Consider the following 26,111-nt stretch of genomic DNA (forward strand, 5'->3'; position numbering starts at 1 on the left):
GGCAAATGCCGCAATCGTTGGATTGTTCTGCATGTTTTCACGCGCAATTTGTTCAAATACGTTTAAAATACATTAGCTGTGAAGCTTCGCGTCGATGAATTTTAAATTCGCTCTCTCCATTCAAGCAATTCATTTCGTATCGCGACTCACTATTACGAGCGCTGTTTTCAGGTTCTTCTAATATCGCTAGCTTATGAGCTCAAGGAAGGTAATGTTCATCCAATAAATGGCTCCTGATGAAAGGATTGTAGTAACCTTTTGGCAACCATGGCAACAAGCTGTATGCCAATCAATAGGAAAAGAGGATTATGCGCGTCTTCTAGTCCAGATAGTTTCTTGATGGATATCGACTTTCAAAAGATCTGACAGTTGCCAGATTTAGTCGAAAGTAATTATCCGCAGTCCAAGATTTTTCTTGTAAAACTTTGAATAACGTGTGGTATTATATATGGAATACTCGCACGAAACACCAGGTGTAATTTATAAACAACGATTAATAAAATAAAATATGATTGAGCTAACTGACGTCATAAGATTTATGCACGTATTACGTTTAAAGAACATGTGTACCCAAAGTTTAACGACACCTTGCAAAGTATATTGTGTTACAATAAAGTGTATGATGCCTTGATATATAATATTTTATATAATAAGAATATAGACATATATAGAAAAAAATTTGGAATCATTTTGTATGAACAACACACGATCAATTCGTCAATTATTTATATCAAAGATGAAGTGGTTCTTGACAGAATCTCTTGAAACCAATATCAATGCGGATATTCAAGTCACGAGGGATAGAAATATAGACGCGCGAACGTGCCGGACGCAAGTGCTCGACTGGAGATTATGTTGTATCGGAGAGAAAGAATGTAAATCCTAGAAAGATATATCCAGATATTGAATAACATAAAAGTTGTCCGTTTTTTTTTTTCAAAAAAATGTTCTACGTACACTTTTGCATACAAATATAAATATATTATTTAATTATAATATATATTAATTTTATAATATTGTATATATGCAATTTTTTTCAACGTAAAAATATATGAAAACATAAAATTAAACACGTATTTCAAATTTAAAAACATATACTTAATTGTATCAGTATAAAAATTCCAAACAAAATTAATTTATTTATTTAATAATTTTTTTATATCAGATTCATTTAATATCGTTTTTACATGCAAATGCTTACATATAATAATTAGATATAACTGTCTTTCATGAATTTATTTCAAAATCACGAATATGTAAAGATTAAGATAAAATTTTAATTTGCAGCAGTATATATTTATGTTTCTGAAAAATCTTTTAAATCTGAACTTTTAGAATAATTTAATTAACTGGAATTAATCTTATTTCCATATTCAAATAAAAAAAATTAGAATATTTTTATCCTTCTAAAGATAAAACAAATATCACATTGCGCATTATGAATACAAAATGATTTCGTAATCTAAAAAAATTCTGTTTTTAACATATATGTAAATATATAATATTATTCTCTTCTTCTAATTTTAGTATTATCGTTTGAAGAAGCAAGTTGTGGAAAATAAATTTCAACTTTCTCAAGTTTGAAGTAACTTTCTTACGAGACTATGAAACTTGCGTCGTCGTTAATTAATACCACAAATTTCGAAGAACCAACTGAGCTTGACATTATCAAATATATCTTTTGGAGAACGCGGGCGAATCATATCAACGTGAAGTTTCCAGTTCCATGCTCTTGAAAAAAAAGGTTCCGGCCTTAATCGCGGCGAGTTCGATCCTGTCGCCTACGCTTTGCATCTCTGAATGAAGTTTCCACGTCTTGTTTCCATTTCCGTCTGCAAACTTTCACCTATATGACTCTCAGGTCTGCAACAATCTCTCGCAAATTCGTTGACTTATATCTTTTTATATATATAAAAATATATGTTAATATACAAACAAAAAATGTCAGAGTGAGGAAGAGCGAAAGATCTAAAATATGACAGCAGCTGAATGAAAATGAGCGCAATATTGACGCTTCTAACAAATAGTTCTAACAATAAAGTAGCTCTTATTTTTTTTTTTTTTTTTTACCCGATTGCCACTCTCTTGTAAAGCTGCACGCATTTTAAAAAAATTTTATAATTTTCAATTAAATTGCTTAGTATAAACATTACACTGAGGGATTTTATCCGCAGCTCTCTTCTTTAGAACGATCGTAATGTATCGTTTGCTTAAGACGACAGCTTAATTAATTTCCCGACGTAACAAGGCGGTAATAAATCGGTAATCCAGAGAAATCTGTAACGCGGCAAATAAGATGAAAGCAGAGATGCATAGCAGGTAAGCCCCTTAAAACTGAGAGAAATCGGCCATTACGAAGAAAATTACGAAAATGACAGAAAGGTGCGAATAAAATGCGAAGATGTTAGTCGATGATTTGACGGTTGAATTATATAGGAAAATCGCTCTTTGCATTTCTATGAATATTAAAGTGTTCTCATTGTCAGAAACGTAATCCATAATTCATCAAAAACGAAAAGTTTTTGTCAGTTTAAAATTAATCGGTTATTTTGTAAACTAGGAGCCATGTAAATTGTGAACAGAGTTTTTATTGACAATTTAAAAGTTTGCGAAAAATCTTTTTGTGATATAACTCTGATACGTGACAAGTGCTGAAGAATAATTTATAGAATTGAAAATCAAAATTTTACTTTTAATAAAATTTTTAATATCACTACAATTAGGCAAAATTATTTTTATTTGTAATTCAATCTCTTAATCACTCTTTGCAAGCAAAAATAATACAAAAATTAAAGTAATAAAAACATACATTTAATTAATCACTTATTCATTAAAATTGAAAATGTAAGCAGCATTATATTATACATTCTCCTTTATCAATTATTATCGTTATAATCGTGATTATTGTTATAGTCAATAATAATTATCCAACGATAGTTTGAAGTCTCTACTATTCTAAGATAAACCGTAATCCACAACTTCGCATTGAAACTTAATATTATCATCGTTTGCCATTCGTCAACATGTCAATCATAAAGAAATGCATTGTCGGGAATTCTCGGCGTAGGACGACAAATGTCATGTAAGAGGGCATCAATCGCGTTTACACGATGTCCCACGCAGCCCGTCACCTTTTCCCTGCAGGAAAGCATGAGAGATATCGTGTCATCCACTTGTCATATATATATGCAGGCTACATACAGCCGGTGCAAGTAGTTCATTGCGAAATGCTAAATACCGCCGATGTCCCGCGCGTCTATTTATAGAGCCGACACGATCGATAGACACCCGCTATAGAATGGAGCGAGCGACCGAATGAAAGTAGAGAGAAAGAGAGAGAAAGAAACATAAAGAAAAAAGAGAAAAATTGAGGAAAAAAATGAACAGTAAAAAAATGTAATAAGAGATAGAGAGAGAGAGAGAGAGAGAGAGAGAGAGAGAGAGAGAGAGAGAGAGAGAGAGAGAGAGAGAGAGAGAGAGAGAGAGAGAGAGAGAGAGAGAGAGAGAATAAAAAGAATAAGAGAAGAGAAAGAATAAGGGTAAAGTACTGATAAACGAGAGAGAAAATAGAAGTAGAGAGATGTTCTGCCCTTATACTTCGATGCTCTTGGCAATTTCGATTCACCATTTTTCTGGCAAGCTTACTCGACAACTTGATTCCTAAGCTTTGAAATCGGCGATCTTTTTCTTGTCTGATTCTTCTTACCGTCACAGATTGGAGTGCATTTTTTTATTTCTAACAGATGTGTATCTTTTTATGCGTATACGTAAAGCAACAGTAACAGACAAATAATATTTTATAAGATATGATCGTATCTTTACTGACGAAGTCTTTGACGAAAAATGTCGAAGAAAATTATCATTGAATTAATTTGTAGCAATAATACCCTAATTATTTTATTATGTTTTTGTAATTAGGTCTTTAAAATTTTCTTGAAATAAAATACACATATTAAATTAAAAATTTATGTATATTTAAAAACATACATAATATATTAATTAAAAAACATAATTTTACTATTTCTTTATTTATGCAAAGAGTTTTTTGTTTCAGTTTATAATTTGTTTTATAATTCATAAATTCCGTCCATATTATTTGGACATTATACATACCATTATGGCCAACAATAACAGAAAAAAAATTGAGGCGAAACAAAATCATTTGTCCACAGAGAATCTATCACTGGAGTTAAAGTAGCAATTGTAAAAAAATATATTGCTCTTAATATTTTCTACAACTCTACATATTGTCTTGATACTTTTCATTAACTTTAATTTTTAATTTTATTCTATCACATACAGTACACACACAAGTATACATTGCGTATACATTCACTCATTATTCTACAAAACTATTGCTTCAAATAATACTGTTATATTAAATTGAATTTATAAATGTTTCAAATATTCTAAATGAGATAAATAAAATGCTGAGAAATATTTCTGTTCACTTTTGAAATAACAGAATATTAGCGAGGATAAAGTTATAATTTGAATATTTTTCCATTTTTCATAGTTATTCTTCAAACAACATATTTTTATAACAATATTTTCTATTCACAATAAAAATAAAAATATTTAATTGTGCCCTTTAAAATACTGCATTTTGTTGTATACATTGTTTTTAAAATGCATTTTAATGTTGGCCCTTTTTCAAGTTTTATTTTTTATATAAGCTTTAATGTATAGTTTACACTTATCTCTTTTTATATATTAAAATCTTATATGTATGTATGTGACCTAAATTTTGACGTAACTAAAGTTTTTTTCTTAAAAACTTTTATCTTAAAGGTTATATTTACAAAAGGAACTCTATTTATCTTGTCATATCTATGATTGTTGAGGACGTGTTCAATGATTATAAAATATTCTGTATCAAACAACGAAGCGAGTGGCAAATATGGTATCCGCAAAATCGATTGGAAGTCTGTTCGAAATTAACAATGTTTACACTTCAGTAGCGATATAAATTGAACTGGCGTAGCAACGTAAGCAGCTTTCCGATTTTCCGTACAATCTATGTACACGCTGAAAAGTATTCTTCCACTTCCATATTCGAATCTCTATGATTTAATAAATTTAAAAAAATGTCACATATAAATACAAAAGTACTCTCTCAATATTATATTCTGATATATCAAAACGCTTTTCATACAATATAAAAAAACTATATTTATATTCAAGTGCACAGTAATTTAAAATTTTAAAGAAAACAGACAAAAATGATTTTCAAAAACAATTTAAATTTTACGATTTTTTTATAATAATAAAAAAGAAAGACAAACATTTAAATTATGATACATAATCGACATATTTTTTGTTCACAAAAATTACATCCCACTTCCACATTCTTATAAATTGTACAGAAACGTGTCAACTGTTGCCGAATAAAAACAATAGTGATGTGACAAATACATTGATATACAGAGAAGAGGCCATTAGCAAGTTGTTTGCATATTTCGGTGCATTCGAGAACATTTTTTCACCTGCACTATGACTGGAGGGAAAAATATGACCTGAATTTGAAAAACTTTTATATTGTGTCTCACAAAAACTTTACAATTTCTATTCGAAATGCAATGTAAAATTTGCTCAGTCTCTAGGAAAACATATATTATATTTATCAACTATTGATTGTATAATATTACGTATATCTTTCTTTCTTTAAGATGATTTTAAAATTATTTTACTCAATAATCTTATCAATAAATCTATTGATTGAACGAAATAGTCTTAAAACAATCGGGTAATTAAAAATACATACTGAAATTTATTGAACAGACTTATCTCATTTAGAATATTTGAAACATTTACAGATTTAATTCAATATGACAGCATTATTTGAGTGCAATATAGTACGCAATGCATACTTGTATGTGTATGTGTGTGTGTGTGTGTGTGTGTAATATATGTGATAGAACAAAATTAAAAATTAAACTTAATGAAAAGTATCAAGACTTTTCAAGTTATGCAAGCGAATAACTTATAAATGCTAAATAAATTTATAAAATCGAATTAAAAAATCTATCTTCGAGGAGATTCCTATGATCATAATGAGGCTCGCTATAGAATGGATTGTAGTAGTTTGATGAGTTCTTTCATACCATCGATATATAGTTCTTACGATACGTGCGTATGATAAAAAATTACGTATAGCACGGTCAGAGCATCTTGTGGGTCGCGGCCGCACGTATAAAAGTAATCGATATTTGCCAGCGGATCGATATCCAGGCAAGGCCACACTAGGCCACACTACGACCCTTCTACATTATTGATGCTTGATGGACAGCTTTTGTAGAATGAAGTGCGTCTCGCTGTTTGCGGGTCACCAAGCCTTGGCGTGCCGACGGTGTCACGACAATTTTCCCCTTGCACGCTTCCTCCTCCCTCTTTCTCTTTCTCTCTCTCTCTCCCTCTTGTTTTATCTCTCTCGCAGATACATCGACACGTGCCTCTTTCTGCGAGTAATGGATGCACTCGATCGCGAGATAAGCTGACATTTTTCATCGCCGAGAGATAAACCGCGCAAAACTGATAAAATTAATTTTGTATTTCTTCATCGAGCGATCTGCCAGATAAATTTGTCTTCCTTCAATGCCATTTAATCTTGTCAATACCACGCTACATATACATTTGGTTTGAACTTTCCACATTGTTTAACTTATTTTTCTGACGATCAATAAGCTTTGAAATACATACAATAAGTTCCATCGATATTCGAAATAATCTCCTAGAGCTTTACTGCATTTTACATCACTTTTTTACAATATTGAATTTATAATTTATTTTTCAACGTATGTAAAAAATTTGGCATCAAAAAAATTGCTGCCTTAAATATTCGATGAAAGTATAAACGAAAGTATGAAAATGTGGAAATTTCAAAAATTTGTTTACCCTATAACTTGAAGCACCCTAAAAGCTTATAGTACATCCGATAGAACGAAGTATGCAATAAAAGATTGAGAAATTTCAAAAGCCACAAGTAACATTTGGAAGTAGGTAGGTAGGTTTTGGCGGAAAGTACATTTCTTTTTATGGACCACTGAAGTGCCGCGTGGGAAACGAATTCTTTACGTACGATATTGGAATTTTGCTGGTCTATCGAATCGAGTCGCGTCTCTCCAATCGGCACAGTCATGGCAGTTCAACACGTTAATCGATACAGCCCCTTCGTCTCTTTATTGCATTTACAGCGACAAACATGTCGTGTATACAGGACGATAGACAATGACACTTAAGTAGCGGCTGAGCGCATCGCGCCAACAAACAGCGTTGCGTTAAACATCCGTAACAACGAGGTTTTATTAAAATTTTTGAATTTTTTTTATTCTTTACTAGATAGTGATGCAAAATATTCTCTGTCCATTAAATTCTGTTTTAAATGTAGTAAATACATTTTTTAAAGTAATATTACATTTTTCTTAAAAAATTCAATTAAATTTTTTCTAGATAGAAGAAATGTAATAAAGTTAATAGCGTACACAAGTACTTTAATTAATAAAAATTACTTTTTTTCGAAATTCTAACTTTATATTAAAATAAAAACAATTTTTTTTAAATAAGAGCGAAATAAAGATACATTTCGCAAGATAAGAAATTATTTACGAAAAAAAGAGAAAAAGTCAGGGAAAGAAACAGTCGGTTTTTCCTATGAAATCACAAAGAATTCCTTATTTAATGCCACAAGTCTGACCTCCTGTTAAATAACAATTTTAGATCCTATATAAAGTTTGGTTGAACATTTCATCGGTCTAACAATAACAAGCAATGTCCGGAAGTGAAGCCAGTCGTGGGACATATTCGCGCTTTTATCGAGAAGCGGAACAATGATTGCATGTTAAAGGTCGTGGCAATTAATGACATTTGTGCATCGATATAATAGTATTCCACGTCCACTGCAATGCGGAATTCGTTGGTTTTGTGCACGGAAGATTGTAGCTAAAATTATTCGTTACAATGAACGATCGCAAAGCAGGAAAGCTCCATCTATTAACACCATTCATGCTCTGTTCCAACAAGTTGTTGGATATTTCCATATTTACTTAAGCTTACATTTTATCTTCATTATCTAGTCCACTGTGTGTTATGAACATTACGGAGAGAGACTCGAAACACTTGCAACGAGAGACGAAATACATCGCAACGCAATAAATTGCCGTCTCTCTTAGATTTCCCCAAACGACCATCGATCGTCAAGTGGCATTTCTTTTCTTCCTCGAATTGTATCGAGAAAAAACTGTCATGACATTTGCACCCTGTCTAATAGGAACTTGTTCTTTTCATACACTTTTATTTTTTCAGTTGCATTGCACGCAAAAAAAAAAAGAGACGTTGGCGGGGTTCAGATAAGCACCGTGACGTATAGGGTGCGAATGCACAAAGAGGAGATTCGTCCGAATAATACGACTCATCCCCGTACAGAGAGAGGTTCCATGCATATCTGTGTGAGGCATTATAAAAGCGAGAAAATCGATATTTAGGCTCGCCTACCACATCGCGTGTCCCTCGGGGTAGTTAGCTCATCAGTGATCTTGTTTCTTTCTCATCTTAAGCGTCAAAGTGAGAACGATTCCCGCGATCATAATAAATCTATGTTATTTACTAATTGCGTATTCGATGTCTGTTAAAGTTTTTCTTGTCAGGTATTGAATAACGATCAATTTATCCACCTTTTCGGATCCCAGTAATTCATCGCAAGTAAGTCATATGAAAAAAATATCTCGGAGGAGTTCTTTTGTTCTTGTTTCCAAGATATAAAGGATAAAGATATAAAGGAGGAAAGAGAAAGAAGTAAATTCATGATTAGGACAGTTAGGTTGAATTATTAAAATTGCCATATAACAGAAGAAGATCCTCTGGTCTTGTTTCCAAGATATAAAGATATAAAGGAGAAAAGGTAAAGGAATAAATTTGTGATTAGAACAGTTAGGCTAAATTATTGAAATTGCCACATACGTTTCGTGCTCGCGTGAGACACATTTCGGTCAACAGTATATTCTACAAGTCACGGAAAACACGTGCCGTGATAGGATGAATGAGAAATTATGTATAGTCTTCATTTTAACGCTATATGTTTAATAACAAAAATACGATAGAGAAAATTTTGTATTAATTTTGTATTAGTTTTGTATTCTTTGAGATGACTGTGTTGCATAGTGTAAATTAAAATTTGTCCAATTTCCAGAAAAATAAAAGTATTATTTATTTTATATACATCATTTACATAAGGCTACTTCTAGAATTTATGTCCATAAAATGATTTTATGAACTCAAAACAATTTCCTTAATAATTAAAATTTTTCTCTCGTCAAATAATTCTGCAGAGACGAGATTTTAGTTTCATAGCCTCCTGTAGTAAACTTTACTTTATTCTTATTGTATTTTTTATCTTAATTTAAGCATTTATTATTTCTAAATATTTTTCTGGCCAAATTATCATTTTAATTATTTCTCTTGTCAAACTTGTTATCATAAAAGACATGAAAATGCTGTTGTATCACAAATTATTATCGAATTTAAATCTTTAACTTGATATTACAGACCATGAAAATTTGCCGTTTCTTTTATTATTCGAGAGAAAATTACATGGACGCCAATAAAAGAATCGTGTCAGAAATCTCCCGTCTAATCTATTTTAATTCTATTCATGGAATTATAGCAATAACATCGAGACGAGTTCATTATAGTTATTGTGTACGCATATGCAAGGGATAATTCCACTTTTCTTGCAAAGTTATCCCCCTTTCGTGCACTCAATTTGCAGCACGTGCTGCAGGTGTAACATAGGCTACGTTACATCAATAATTCAGTTGCTACGGAGTTCGCAAACGCAAAGCTTTATTTTTCAAAGTACGTTCGAACAATGATAACTTTTACATAATTTATCTTTGTCAATAATTGATATGCAGAGTATTTTATAACGAGTTAAAAACCTTTGTAAAAGTTATTAAAAATACAAGATATATGTGTTACCTAAGAAAATTTAAAAATTATATGTAATATTATATAAGAAACTAAAGTTTTATCAATATTGTAATAACAATCTACAAATCTAATATTAAATAATTCTTAAAACAATTTTAAGAAAAAATACTTGAAACATCTCGTAATAATATTATTTCTTATAACTATTTTTCATAACACACACATTTTCGAAATATATTTCTTAAATACAATTATACCATCGATAAAACAATTTTGCTAAACATACCTCTATATCGTAAAAATTTTATTTATTGTTAATACAAATAAAATTTTATCAAGAGTTTATATTAATGTTTATTTTAATATTGTATATCAGTGATTTCGCGAATACATTTGTAAAAATAATCTGTAATAATCCAACTAAGATGAGTTATGTAAATGTTTAAGATCTCTTGGAAACCATATGATGGAACATTTATATCGATGTTATTGTAACAAGTTTACCAAATTTAATAAAAAATTTACACTCAAGAGATTTAAAAAAAAAAAAAATATATCGTAAGAAACAAATAATCATATTGCTCTCAAATTGATTTTGTAATTTATTAAGATAAAGGAAATTCACAAATATATGATATTTTTTACTAAAAATTATCACACGAGTAATTGTAAACATTTTTTATACATCTCAATTAATTTCAATTTATATATATATATATATATATATATATATATATATATATATATATATAAATAAATTGAAATATATATCGATTTATTATTCCTTTGACTGTAGTATTTGTTTAATTATAATAAATTATGTTTCTATTAATTATTGCAACACAAATATAAATATAATACATTATACAGTGTTAGCATCATTAATAATCCTACTCTATGAATATATACTCGGAAAACAAATACACTAATCTCTTCTGTGCGCAATATCCTAAAGAATAAATAATCTCTAGTGTATAAAGCGGCAAGTTCAAATAGAAACCACATGCTAACCTGCTGACCTGGTGAAATATCTGGATACCACTGCGTAATACCAAATTTATTTCTGTCCCATGCACACCCTACAGATGTTATTTAGTACTGAGGGTTGACTGTGGAATATCACCTGGCATAGCAACCCTCGTATATTTTCTTTCACCGACGATATGTAACGCGACCCTCTAAAGAATCCCCGATATCAGTGTCCACCTCTGGTTCCCTTCTCTCTACCTTTTTCTTGTCTATATAACACTATAGATCTAATAAAAAAGAAAAACGTCAAGTATCTCTGCGATAACACAGATCTTTTACCTTCATTTTATCATTAGTGGAATACTCGAAACGATGAAATTAAACATCATGAGACTGTGTGAGTTGCGTAAATTATTAAACTATCAATGTCCTGTTCAATGTTTTCGCACATTTTTCTGCATTTTTCTGACATTTATATCACACGTAGATCATCAATTCAGATAACATATATAATATAAATATTCACTTTTTATTAATGTTGTATATTTGCAAATTCTATCATGTAGAATATAGATCCCGAAACCAATAGATTAAATTAATCTTAATTATTACATATTCCTTTTAGCTAATTTAGAATCAATATTTGTTAAAAAAATATAAAGACACTAATATTTAATATATTAATATAATATAATAAAATATAAAAATAAAAAAAATAATATAATTTAATATATAATAATATAATAATTTAATATAATAATATAATAATTTAATAATTTAATATAATAAATATAATATAATTTAATATAATAATTATTCATTAACAGGAAAGAATTTTTTCCGAATAAACTTCAAGAACATAAAAGTGTTACAAAACAATATTTCGATCATTTTAGATAAAGTTAATCAGAATTTTAATTAGAATTACAAAGGTCTATAAAGTTGAAAATTGAAAAGTTACGCGGCCTAAGTTTGCTGAGAAAAAAAGTCGATTTTAAATTGGCTGAAGCATTTATAATTCAAAAAACATTTTTTAGTTTTTTTGGACATTTTCTATATGCGATTTCTAATATTTACATCGATGCATAGAAAGTCTTGTATTACCTAATGTAGAATGTTAAAAATTTATAATAAAACTTACAAAAATTTATAATCAAATCTACAAAAATTTACAGTCAAAGCTGCAAAACTTTAAAGCGATGTAGGTATAAGTTTAGCCCTAGATAAATGGTAGTGAATATTGATCAGATGTCGAGTAGTTAATATCAATATGGGGTCCGCCATCTATGCGTATCAAAGTTAAGCTACGTGAACTATAAGAATACCTTGTATGCGCAAAGATTAATAGATATAAAATTTGAAACAATAAGTGCTATAGAGATATTAATAGATATGTCCCAAAAATCATAAAAAAAAATTATTACTTTTCTTCATCTCCTTATATATATATATGTGTGTGTGTGTGTATATGTATTTTACAAAAGTATATCGCTTAATAAAAATATTTTTAAAAAATTGTACTCGTTCATATATTATAAAACTCGTTTGTATATTATAAAATTATTCAAAAATCTGTAGAAAATATCTCGAGCGCGAAAAATGGCGAAATTTTGAAAAATCATTGATTAATGACAAATTTAATTACTTCTCTATGAACAATAAAATTTAACGCGATCCAAATTGTTCAAAACTATGTATTTCTTCTAATTATAAATGTATCTTGAGAAATATGTTATAAACAGTGCATGTCACATAATTATGTATAAATCTAATATTAAAAAATAATACCGTAATAAAAAAAATATATAATACAAATGCTTTGAATTCAAGAATTCAAAAAAAATTCTCATTCCATACTTATTATATGCATATATATATATATATATATATATATATATATGCATTATTTATATCCTATTTTAAATGCTGTATCATTTTTTTTCTATATCCTATTTTCTACATCATTACTCTTTTCCAATTTTTTACGATAAACTCTGACAAACGATCGTATTGTGTCTATTTGTAACGTGATAAACCTTTATTATTTATCGATGTACGTTAAGAAAATACTCTGGGGAAAGCATAAAGTGCTTCGCATACAGATATTTCGTTCGTCATATAAATTTCTAATAAACAATTGCGTTTCCTACATTTCCTAACGCTCAATAACCATAAATCACGATCCAAGAAAATATTACTCGGAAAACGTATAGATTTTTTACCATTGAAAACTTTGAGTTATGACCTAGTAATTTTTTTCACTTCTTCTTCTATAAACTTAAGTTATGTAATAACACAAAAATATGTAAATAATTGCATATTTTATCAAAAGCATTCTTCATCGAGTTTTTCGATTGCACTCGTGTTTAAAAATAATCTCTCGTAATCTTTTATTCATTAAGTTTAAATTGTTGTTCGAAGGGAAGACTTTATTATTATAGCAAAGTACCCTTTTTCTCTTTTATCAATTATATATTAATCTCTATTTGTGCATAAGAGCTGAGGTGGAGAGAGATTTTGGAAATCCCATCAATCTTTTTCGAAGCGTTGTATTCTAATAATGTTTATTAAGTGACAATAAAGATTGATATTATAGAGGACCGTCAAGTGCATTAATTCTCTTTTGATGTATTGAGCGTTGCGAGTGACTGAGAAAATGAATGAATAATTATGCGATGAACGATGCCGTGAACATTTTTATTTAATTTTTTATAACGGATATCTCCTGTTGTATAACTATAGGCATCCGATAAACAAATAATATAACATTTATTGTTAAGAAGAAAGAATACCGACTGTCACTCTTGATATAGATTCATTATCAATATTTCGCCTCTTGAATATTACATATCAAGAACGTGAATAATGTGTTTCATTACGTATTCTATTAGAAGGTCGTGCCAAAAATTGCATGCATATATTGAATATTATCATTACTTACACAGAGAAGTGGTACAGGAAGCACTTCCAGCCGGTGGGACGTTCTAGGAAGTTGTAAACTTGACCTTGGAAAGTAGCTTTTCCAGCACGTCGATGTTCCTTCACGTGATAGCGACCTTCCCAAGTGTTGCGATCACCACCGGTTCCCAGCAATAATCTTGGGTCGACACCTGAAAATTTATCAATTTTGCAATTTTATTGACAAGACAGCAGACACATAAATACACTCTCATATGCGCGCATACATATATACACATATGCAAACAATAATGTACATTGATGCAAACTACACATATTAATTTTGTTATACAATTTCTTACAAAATTTAGAATAAATAATAATTTATAAATAATAATTATTGTAGGTATTCGATAATGATTAAAAAATATAAATAAAATAAAATGTGAGACTCTAATTAATCATATAAAAGTAAGAAGGAAACAGATTAAAGACAGTCAAGCGGAGAAAATAGAATACAAATAATTATTTTCAAAAAATTCCGTTTTAATCATCCAAATATATGTTTTTTTTATATAATATATATTATTTTATTAACAGTTACTGAAGATTATTTGAAAAGGAATTAAAAACGTTTATTTAGATAATTAAAGAAATTTTTTTAAAATAATTATTTGTGCCTTGTTTTCTACGTATACCTCTCATTAACTTGTTTTCTTTTTGTTTTTATGTTAAAAATAAATATATTCTTTCCGCTTCAGTTAATTGTAAATTATGATTTCCTAAATTTCAAATTAAAAACCTTTTAAATACAGAATAAAAATATGTCATGATGATAAATTTATGTAACTTTAAGCAAATAAAAATAATATATATAATTTTATATATATTGAGAGATTATTCAAAACATATAGATATTAATATAACATAACAAGATATTAACGTGTAATATCGTTTTTCTCGTGTCTATTTTTGATGCACTTTGGATTCGCTTTTTCTTTTATTAATCCTTGATAAACTGACTACAAGCGAAAGCTTCTTGCTAAAACGTTTCCGGTTGCAGGATATGACGTCATATAACTTACCGCGCACTAAAACGAAGCTCAATCATCAATATATATATATATATATATATACTAACAGTTCTAGAAATTGCAATTAATGTATTATATAATGCGTAATTAGAACTTGCGTATCCAATTTATAGAATAATAAAAATATTTTATATAATTGTAAGTATAATACTTAATTTGATATAGTAGACAGAATATCTGGTTATTTTATAGAGGCCAATTAATACTAATTAATAGTTAAATTTAATTATTATTTTGTAGCAGCAAAATTATATAACTTCTCTCATACTATATAGTAATTAAGCATTTGCATTTTTGTTTTCAAAAATCCTTTCAAGTTTAGATTTCACATTAATCAATTTGAACAAAATAATCTTAAAACACTAAGAAAATTCACAATATTTTTACAAATTAAACAAATAGTTTTAGCCATTAAATTATAAAAAATTTGCTCTAGACAAACTGAGATGCCAAGTTCACATGCGTCTCACTTTGACTATCGACGATTTTTTTAAGCATTTTTTTTAAATTTCAGAGAGAGTTCTATGCGTAAAAATTATTAGAATATATTTATTAAACAAATTAAATTAGCTGAGACATCAAACACACAAGTACTGAAATAAGACGCTGGTCATATTCAGACTGTTCTATCGACTTTAAATTTGTGTTATAGAGATTACGTGTTATTTTTTTATGTCGTTTTGCAATCATTTATACTTTTTGAACAGAGTTTTTAGGTATGCGTAAAAACTAATATATTACTAAACAAATTAGATCGAGACGCCGGTATAACACGAAATCTCATTTACGTCCAGCGTCTCAGACGATCTAATTTATTCTAATAATATTACACATAGAACTTTTTATAGAACTATTGCACTCTCAAGCTTAAAATTTGATAAGAATACTAAAAAATCGTCGAAAGTCAAAATGAGATGCAGCAAAATGAACCTGACGTTTCAGTTTATCCTGATTTTTACCCGGCTATTCTTTTAATGGTCGGCATTATTTGTTTAATCTATCAAGAATTCTAGAACTATTAAAACTATAGTTAAAACTCTCAACAATTAATTTCTATAAAATAAGACGCCAGTTTCACACACTTAATTGAAATTGCAGGAAATATGCTATTCGATAATCGCGACAAAAAAAATTAAATCCGAGAATAATATACGTAATAAATTACCTCATGTTTAATTAATTATTTGATTGTCACAAAGCCCGATGCCATCTCAAGCCTGCTCATCTTTTCCTAATCCTTCGTTTAATGCAAAAGCACTCATAAAACACTCGCACAACCTTTTGCAAGATACTTCCGATTTTGATAAATATTACGTTTATTGCTACACGAAATCTAGGTCAAACCGATATCATCCCGCTTACGTATAGCACGAATGATAACAAATCGCGTATCATACGTTATATACATACAAAAATTGATGTGTACTTTTTCGCAAATTAATAGATATATATAATAAGATAAACATTTGTTTTTCAATTCACTCCCAACATTTATTCGCGCGTGATGTTCACTCCTCCTCCTCCCCTGCTGCATCGGAATCACTGTTTGCAATGAATTTGCGATTGTTAAACACATTCCTTGATACTCGCGAGTATCCGTTGACACTCGGATATTCCTCAAAATTTTACAGAACTTGCGACGTTCGTCAGTCAAGCAAATAGGTAGCAGCGCAAAAACAACGATATATGCAAATGCGTAAAAGACGAAGTTACAGAACGATCTCGAAGATCGCGAAACGCCACCAGTTACGATAAATGAGTGTGTGTGTGTGTGTGTGTGTGTGGAATAAATCTGTCACAAAACTACCCGTCCCTAAACCTCGATTCATTCTCGATGTATTAATTCTCTGTATTCTTTGCTCCGCGACAAAATAATATAATATGCTAATTTTTCTCTCTACGAAAAAAAATAATAATAAAAATTAAAATATATAATATTTGTAATCGTGGAATCTATTAACATATCCACATACATGTATGTATACAAAAAATTATGCGCGATATTTTTATTCAATAATATTATTATACGAATATTGTTTTACGAAGGAATATTACAATTATTCAAATATTTTGATGCATAATATATAATTGCGTTAACAAACAATAGAATAAATACATAATTTATCATATCTCTACAGTATGTACAATATGCATAGAAAGACTCATTAAAATGCTTTTACATATGCTTTCATACATTTTATAATTCATGCAAATATTGGAATACATACATTTTCCATACATGTATGTACATATATACAAAATATATTGATGTGTATAAATTCATTTGTAAAAGCATTAATGACGTCTTCTTTACATCTGCACAATTAATTTATTATAGATGAGCGGAGATACGAGCGTCTCATCTCGGTACTTATATGTCTGGTATCATGAGAACGATTTAATTTGTTTAATTAATATTCTAATAATTTTTACGCATAGAATTTTTTATATAATTATTGTAGAATTTTCAAGCGCTTAAAATCTAGTAAGAAACATTTAAAAAACTGCCGGCAGATAAAACAAACAGCGTAAACTTGGCGTCTCAGTTTGTCCCAAGCCATTTTTTTGTTTAATAGAACTATTTGTTTAATCTATCAAGAGCTAGAACTATTAAAAATAAAACCACAATTCTGAATAATTAATGGGTTTCCACGAAGTGAGACGCCAGTTTTACACACACACGGCTGACTGTTTTACAATACGAGAGCAAAATTATCAAAGAGTTTTCGAAAAAATTCCCTGAATCCTAATAAAATTCTATGACACTTCCCTGATTTTTCCAAATACAAAACAAATCCCTGAATATTTCAAAAAGTAGATACCCTTATGTGAAATTATTTGATTCTAATTGTAAGCGGTTTATTTACACCGTAATTTATATTCCGTATATCTCGCATTGAGAATTTAACAGGATTTAATACTGAACAGCATTTAACGTTGAATTCGAATCGTTGATTCGTTATATCCGGATGACTAATTATCTGCGTTTCTATAGAAAACTGCTCCAACATCAAAATAATCTTTATACTTTGTTATTGAAAGAATATTCAGTTTTTTTTTTCACGAAAATAAGTGTCCTACTTAAGAAGTTGGAATAGAATTAGAAACAAAAATACTGTATAATCGAATGGTCTGTTTCTAAAATACCGAAAATGTGCTTGTATTCGATGAAGTATCTATTTACGAAATAAATTTATCTCAATGTGTGGTGCAAGAAAAAAATGTGTACGATTTTTTTACTTGACATCCTAATTTAATATAACTGAAATAAATGTTTTAAACTTGCCGAGTTTAAAATTAAATCTATAGTTGAGACAGGTATCAGGCAAACTTTGAAACAAATACAATATCGGAATATACTTCTCTCACCTCCGGTTAAGGTGTCATTGTTGTCAGACTGCAAGGTGGTACTGGTGTCAGATAGGGGCGACGGAACCGGTCTTAAATCCGGCGGCGGTTCCAATCTCAGTAAATCACTTCCGCCATCTCCACCGCCTCCATTTCCTCTGCCGACCTGTACAATCGTCACATTCAGAGGTCCCCGGTTACCTGCCGTAAAACAAAAAAAAGAAAAAGAAAGAGAGAGACTATGGTGAGCCGGCTCGTTAAAAATAAATGACCGAACGCGGGAAGAGGTAATTAAGTTCCAGCCTTTCTTTATGACGAAATTGAAGGGCGAACTCTAATTGGGCGAGAGAGGATCAGTGAGTTCGTTAGCGAGAAAATGGAAATCGTATAAAAGCGCTCTCTTAATTCACCCACGCAGCTTTATGAAAACGCTGAATCGTATAATCGCTCATAAAACATCTCTTAATTAAAAGATTGCTTTTTATCAATGTATTTAATAAAAATCATAAAATAAGTCATTAATAAGATTAAAAAACAAGCATTATTTTATAATTGAATTTTTCTTATTTATTTTACAATTATTTTATATAATCAACGATTGCAAAATATATTAAACAATATATTAATATAAACGCAGTGAATATAAAATTAATCCCAAATTTTTTACTAATAGCTTTAATTACTATTGAATATAAAGAGATATGTTTAACTCGAATTACTCAAAAGTACGACAAATGACAGAGAAATGAAGAATTATTTAATTGCATTTCTATATCTATTCTATGATTTCTGCTGTTTGTAATTTAAAATTTGCACTTATTCATAAAAAAAAAATGAAAAAGCTAATCAGAATACATCTCCTTAGTCATATTAATTAAATTTTCTATTAATTACATATACAGTATCGCGTGCTACCTCACCAGCCACTTTGGTGTGCAAAATTATCATTAAGAAATGATAACCGAGCTGAGAGGCCTCCGGGGAGAGAGATGGAGAAGGATAGAGATCAACACTTTGCAGGGATGTCACTAAGTGGTAATTAACCTCCGTGTCATTTACCTCGTCCTCAAATGAGTCGAGTTAAAATTGAATTCGTTTAACTGGACGAAGTACTCGTTTTCTTGGTCGGCCGCGATTCGCTCATGCGATAATTCAATGTATAATCAGCCGATGTGATGTTTATTGATTTATAACGCTTCACCCTACGACACGTAAAGATGGTAGAAGCTTTAATCCTAAAAAAATTGTATTCAGATAATTTGCAGCCAGTCTGTCTCGTTTATAAATTAGACAAAATATTGGCGTGTCGTCAAACTAATCGCAAGACCGTATCATAAAGTTAATTGACTTGATAATAAGCAATTCTACTGAATTTACCGTAGATAAAGATTAAATGAAGCTCGAGAACATCATTACAAAAATATCGAAGTAAACCCATTGCATAAAATAAAAATATCAATTTTTTGACAGTAAACAAAAATGAGTTTTACATAATCTTTTTGAAATCAAGGGCACATACAAACGACTATATAAAATCATATGTATATAGAAAAGATGTTCCAAAATCATGACGTAATTTTCACAAAAAAATTTTTTCATTAATTTGGAATCAATTTTGTGTTATATATGCGTATACGTATACATGTTGCGTATTATACTTGGCATATATTAAATTTTATTCTCCTATAAAACAACGCTATCTAGTTGGAAACAAGCCGAGGGTGTAAGAAATTTGAATATTTAGAACGCGACCCTAGTGTTATTCTGTCCCTAAAGCGGGTCTTCATAAAAACTGGGTTCAATATCTTTCTTTCAGACAAACATATACTTGGGGGTGTCGTAAACTGCCACGATCTTCACGCATGTATGGTTACAGTAATAAAGAGAAACGTTGAAGTTTACGATTCACAGGCCAATGCTCGTAAAGCTAGAGCTTCTACACGAATTATATATACGCGTGTTTTCCGTCGTTGGAATTCAGGTTGGATTTTCATGAAAATTTAATTAGAAGCAGTCAAGAAAGAGAGAGAGAGAGAGAGAGAGAGAGAGAGAGAGAGGGAGAGGAAGCAAGAGTTATTCTGAAACATTGAATGTATGTTCATGCTAGAGCTCTCGCACGTACGCGGTTAGCATAATCTAACCATAATCCGCGATCGGTCACACGACTAACCATTGTATCTCTCGGATAAAGCGAATATACGTTTTAGTAAACGTGTAATAAATAAGCTCATATAGGTGCAATTAAAAATCGAAGCCCATTTAATTGCAAAACAGTATTCCTAAGGAAAAAAATTACTTTCCATAAGTAATATCTGCATCGATATATGCACTTGAGATAAGATTACATTTTTTTAACAAAAATAACATTAATATATTACTTGAAATACAATTAAGATTGTTTACCAATACGATTTTTAACAACGACTAGCGTGCAAAATATTACGTAAAATATCATATAATTCGTGACCTGAATTTTAATGAAGGTAAGAAAATGCAAAAGGAAAGAGAATGTGAGAAGGGTTCAAGTTTAGCCAGGAGGGTTTTGATTACCCTTTCGCGTAATATACTTATTAAAGTCTGGAGTCACGTCAAGCAAAAATTACGTAAGTATATTGAAATATCTTTTTTTATAAAATGTCTATATACCTATATAATTTACGTGCTTGAATGTAAAATTTTAATAATAAATATTAAATATTACTATTGCGTGTGTGAAATAAGAAACAAAACATAATATTAATGAACTAGCAAGTATTTGAACGAGAAAAAAAAATAAAATAAAGTGAGATATAGAATTTTTTATATTCTCAAATTCCATCAAAAGGAAATTTCCACCATTGTGTAAAAAGAAACAGCATGCCTATGTAGAATATGTTCAATAATAAAAACAAGTCCAATGAAAAAAGAACCATCTCTCTTTGATTCGTCTCTGACGCAGAAAACACGCACCTGCGTGTTTGCAACAATAATCCAACACGCAAAAGGAAAAAGATACACACAAGATGTTCTTTGATATCTTTCGGCTTGATTTTCTAGAACACGTAAAGTATAGTACTGCATTAAATATTAAGATAATTATAGTGTTCCAGATATATTAGCTCGTGTATTGAGAAAATAGATATAAATTTTCGAGAGAAATGCACAAATCCTTTCGATAGCCAGTATAAAACACAGTCTTAATTAGTATTAAAGGAAAAAAACGCGACAGTATTAAGGAATAAGATGTTTAAAAGAACCTCAATTAAAATATAATACAAAACATTTCAAAAACAATACAAAAACAATTACTCGCTAATCTTTTTTATATCCTTAGAAGCTTTAAAATTTATCTGTGATTCTATCGCTGCGCTAGTTCATCAACGATTATGATCTTATATTATTTCTATACACATATCTTATATATTTTTATTGATATCTGATAATTCTACTATCCACGTATACTCGTATACATATATGTTTTGTTTTTTACATGGACATAATATCTACTAAATTTGATCTACAAAAATAAATAAGAAAGATAATTCAATCATCTTTTTCTACACCCTTTGCCTCTTTTATTTAAACACTGTATTTTTTTTTTAAGAATAAGAATATAAACGAAACATTTCGGCCATTTTTCGCAAAATAAGCATTCTAATTATTTTTCCAAGGATATTAGGAAAAAGATCGCGTGTTAATAATCATATCATAATCATGTCATATATGTATAATATAATATATTTTACACTCTTTCCTTTCATGTTAAACCAGGCTTTTGGTTCTGCGATACAATTATTTTTTACCTCCATATTAATGATAGATTTTAGAAACAAAAAAATATCTCTTGTGTGAAAGATATGTTCTTGTCGTGAGAAAAAGCCTCACCTGTCCTGGAGGGTGGAAGTAACAGTCCTTGAACCTCCTCGAGGGGCATGGCGTGTCCGTGATGATCTCGATAATGATGAGAACGGTCTCTCATATCTCCTCCTTACTGCGAAAGTCGTGCGCGTATTCACGACGTTCCTCGCTGAATAGCGACAATCCTTATCAGAGATTGAATTCGAGACCGAAACCGGACCGAGCAGGAAGCTGGGCGAGTCCTGAGGGACTCCTGCTGATGATGACGGACGGTGATTGAGCGTCATCGCCCCGCCGTCGCAATTAAGACCATGCCCAGATCACCAAGATCGGACAAATCACCAACTTGCGTCAGTAGGGCCTCGTCGATTGCCGTCTACTCTCGCCCTGTTGCAGAAAAAGATCTGTTAAAATGACATACAAATATTCAAAGTAAAATTTAAATCATGATAATGTTTTTTAAATATTAACGTTAAAAAATAAAAACCTTTAGAATAAAAGTTATAAAATTTTGAAGCAAGATATTTAGTGATATTTATACTACAAACAATGCCGCTAAAAAAGAATCACTTTTTATTATATAATTTTATCATATAATTAGTTTATATAGCTAAAACTTCGATTTTTGTTCCTATTAAAATTTTAGTAAAATAAAACAAAATTTAATGATTCATAACTTCCCGTATTTTATTTTATATGTCCGCGATTAAGTTAAAAGTATTGAGGCTGTCTACTCAAATCTTATAAAAAGACTTCTCTAAAAATTTCTTGATTTTCCAGATATTTTTCAAAATTCTAAATAGAGAATATTTTCAAAATTTTTTAATACAACTTTCTCTAAAATAATTTTTTTTTATTACATTCGTTATCTAATATTTTTCATTCATACACGAAATTCATTTAAAGTCGATAGAACTATCGAAATACGAGAGCGTCTCACCTCACAATCAGTATTTATACGTTTGGCGTTTCGGATAAATTTGTTTAATAAGTATGTTAATAATTTTTATATATAGTATTCTCTTTCAAAAAATTAAAAGCTCTTGTAGACAAACACGAAATCTCATTAATCAATAGAACTATCGATCTATAATCAGCGTTTAATTTGTTTAATTAATATTCTATTAATTTTTATGCCTAGATCTTTTTGTAGAACTATTGTGACATTCTCAAGCGCTGAAAGAAATGCTTAAAAAATCGTCGGCAGACAAAGTGAGACGAATCATGAACTTGATATCTCAGTTGAGCATTTTTTTATTTAATGGCCAGAATTCTCAACAATTAATAAGTTTTCATGAAGTGAGACGCCAGCTTTACACATACTAGTCAACCAGCCAAACAAATTATGTATTTAAAATATATTATAAATATAAATGTGTGTATATATATATACATGTATATTTATATAAATTATTAAAATATTTATTAAACAATTAAATCGTCCGAAATTTAACCAAACGTATAAATGAACGTATAAATTGATTGTGAGATGAGACACTCTTGTATTTCGATCTCGTAGTTCTATCAACTTTAATGAGATTTCGTATCAATCTACAATCACTTTTAATTTCAAGAAAGAATTCTACGCAAAAAAAATTATTAGAATATTTATTTAAAAAATTAGATTGACCAAGACATCAAACGTATGTACAAGTACCGAGATGAGACGCTGGTCATATTTCGATTGTTCTATCGACTTTAAGTAAGATTTCGTGTTTTTTTTTTTTATATTGTTTTGCAATCACTTATATTTTCTAAACAGATATGCATAAAAATTAATATATTACTAACAAAAATTAGATTAAGACGCTGGTATGACACGAAATCTCATTTACGTCCAGCGTTTCGGGCGATTTAATTCATATAATTAATATTCTAATAATTTTTACGCACTTTTTGTAAAACTATTGCAACACTCTCAAGTGCTTAAAATCTAACAAGAATATTAAGAAAATCAAAAGACAAAATAAAACAAAGCGTCTCAGTTTGTCCCGATTTTTTCCTCGGCCCATTTTTTTAATGAGCGGCACTACTTGTTTAATCAAACTTAATCTATCAAGAATTCTAGACCTATTAAGAACAACTAAAACTTCAACAATTAATAAGTTTTCACGAAGTGAGACACCAGTTTCACACACACGTCTCACTGTTTACATAAGATAAGAACAAAATTATCAAAAAAGAATCTTCGAAAAAATTTTCTGAATCCAATAAAATTCCATGATGAAACTTTCCTAATTTTTTAGGTATAAAAAAATTTCAGAGAATTCCAGATTTTTCATGGTTTTTTAGGGAATAGACACTTTGGTGTCGTAGCAATTGATCGACATCGTCGATATCTGCTTTAAAAATCGAAAAATTAATTCCAAACAATAGTTACTGAACAATGAAATATCATAATTAGTTTTCCCTGTCTGCATTACAATGAAACATGAGAGAACAAAGAAACGTCCTTTTGGCTTAAATTGCCTGGTTCGTCATTTATCTGGCTTTATACATGTGCTCAAGTTTCGCAGTCGATGTACTTCGCCTGTTCATAACGGAATATGGTATTGTTTGCAGGGATTGTTGCCAAAGTAACGAATACCAGGAATATTAATAATAATAAACTTAGAACTTTTCTTAATTTTTTTCGGTGAGAAAATTATATACTAATTATAGCAATTACAAAGTTTTATTATGAATTTTCTACTTTTTAACATATCTTCAGTTAAAAAAAAGTATAAATTTAAGATTGCGAGAAAAATAAACTCCTTAACAAACGTATAAAATTTTGTGTAAAATTTATCTTTCCTGTTCGAGTCCTGTTCCACTCTATTTTAATTTATTTCTGTCATTGATTAATTATGCAATTTTTCAAATTTGCTGTCTGTTATAGAACCCTCATATTTTATGCTTTCTATCTGCATTACGTACACACATCCAATATTAAAGTATGCGCGTACCCCGTATTTGCTTATGGCTTATGGCATACATACGTGCGTGTAATATCATAGATCGATAACCAACGTGTCTCGGTTAGTGGGTCTAGTTCGCAAGAATTATATAGTTGTCATATAGACGTGTGATTCGCGACTCGATTGTATTTCCTAACCGCGACGTTATCACGTTGTACATACGTGGTACTTATTTTTTTTTCTCTTTTTTTGCGTAACTTTCTCCTATTATGCTGTCGTCGTAAATGATTGCTGATTACGAGTTGCAGGAAAGATGAATAGTTTAGCATGTACTCTAAAAATACTCGAGCAATATCGCAGTATCATTGTTTCAAAAACAAGCACATCACAGTTTTCGTTTATTAATAACTTCTCTAATATAACTCAAATTTTTATATTACATTTTTATATTTTATATTTAATTTTCATGGTAATCTTTGTAATCCTTGATAATTTGAAGATCTAATTCATTGCATTATTCATATATGATATAAATATATAGAAGTTACTATTGATTCTTATTTATGTATAAATTCTGGAGAAAGGACCTTAAAAATATTGTATATCTAAATTTTTCATTTCTTTTTTTAATACAATTCTTGCCCAATTAAAAAAATATTATTTATTACCTATATTATATTATATATACACACACGTTAAAAAAAGAAAGAGAAAGAGAAAGAGACAGAAAAAGATATATTTCCAAACCACATATTTCTTTTATATCTACTTCTTATTGTTAATTATATTACTGAATATTAAATATTATTATTTATATTTATTACTTAAGAAACATACTATTATAATACAATATTTAGACTCGTTGATACGTTTTAATTATTATTTTTACAATCAAAAAAATATATATTAAAATGATTAACTTTTATTAATTCTATAAAAAAAAGTTGATGAATATTATTGTAATGAAAAAATTCTGTTTATCTTCTGCTAAAAAATGCGCATATAAACATGTTGAAATTTTCGATTTTGTTAAAACGTAATATATTATTGCATATAATAATAATATTATTGTAAAAATTTCTTAACATACACTTAAAAATTACACTATCCATATATTCGATTTCTACGTAACAATATTTAATTA

At 29.4% G+C, this 26,111-nt stretch overlaps 1 protein-coding gene across 3 annotated transcripts in view; it reads right to left on the reverse strand.

Moving 5' to 3' along the window:
- Positions 1 to 1,410: 1,410 nt before the first annotated feature.
- Positions 1,411 to 26,111, reverse strand: part of LOC140665378 (uncharacterized) — a 30,701-nt gene continuing 6,000 nt past the window's right edge. The window contains exons 2-5 of one of the 3 annotated variants that reach the window (XM_072891437.1): positions 22,098 to 22,457; positions 18,255 to 18,437; positions 13,835 to 14,003; positions 1,411 to 1,832 (exon numbers count right to left, since the gene is read on the reverse strand). In XM_072891437.1, the coding sequence (XP_072747538.1) occupies positions 1,754 to 1,832; positions 13,835 to 14,003; positions 18,255 to 18,437; positions 22,098 to 22,191 (525 nt within the window). In that variant the 5' untranslated portion in view covers positions 22,192 to 22,457 and the 3' untranslated portion in view covers positions 1,411 to 1,753. Of the gene's footprint in view, positions 1,864 to 11,723; positions 14,004 to 18,254; positions 18,438 to 22,097; positions 22,458 to 26,111 lie in introns of those variants that run through there. The other 2 variants (XM_072891436.1, XM_072891438.1) reach the window with 2 other exon arrangements.

Source organism: Anoplolepis gracilipes, chromosome 4, assembly GCF_047496725.1.
Source record: "Anoplolepis gracilipes chromosome 4, ASM4749672v1, whole genome shotgun sequence".
Classification (NCBI taxonomy): Eukaryota; Metazoa; Arthropoda; class Insecta; order Hymenoptera; family Formicidae; genus Anoplolepis; species Anoplolepis gracilipes.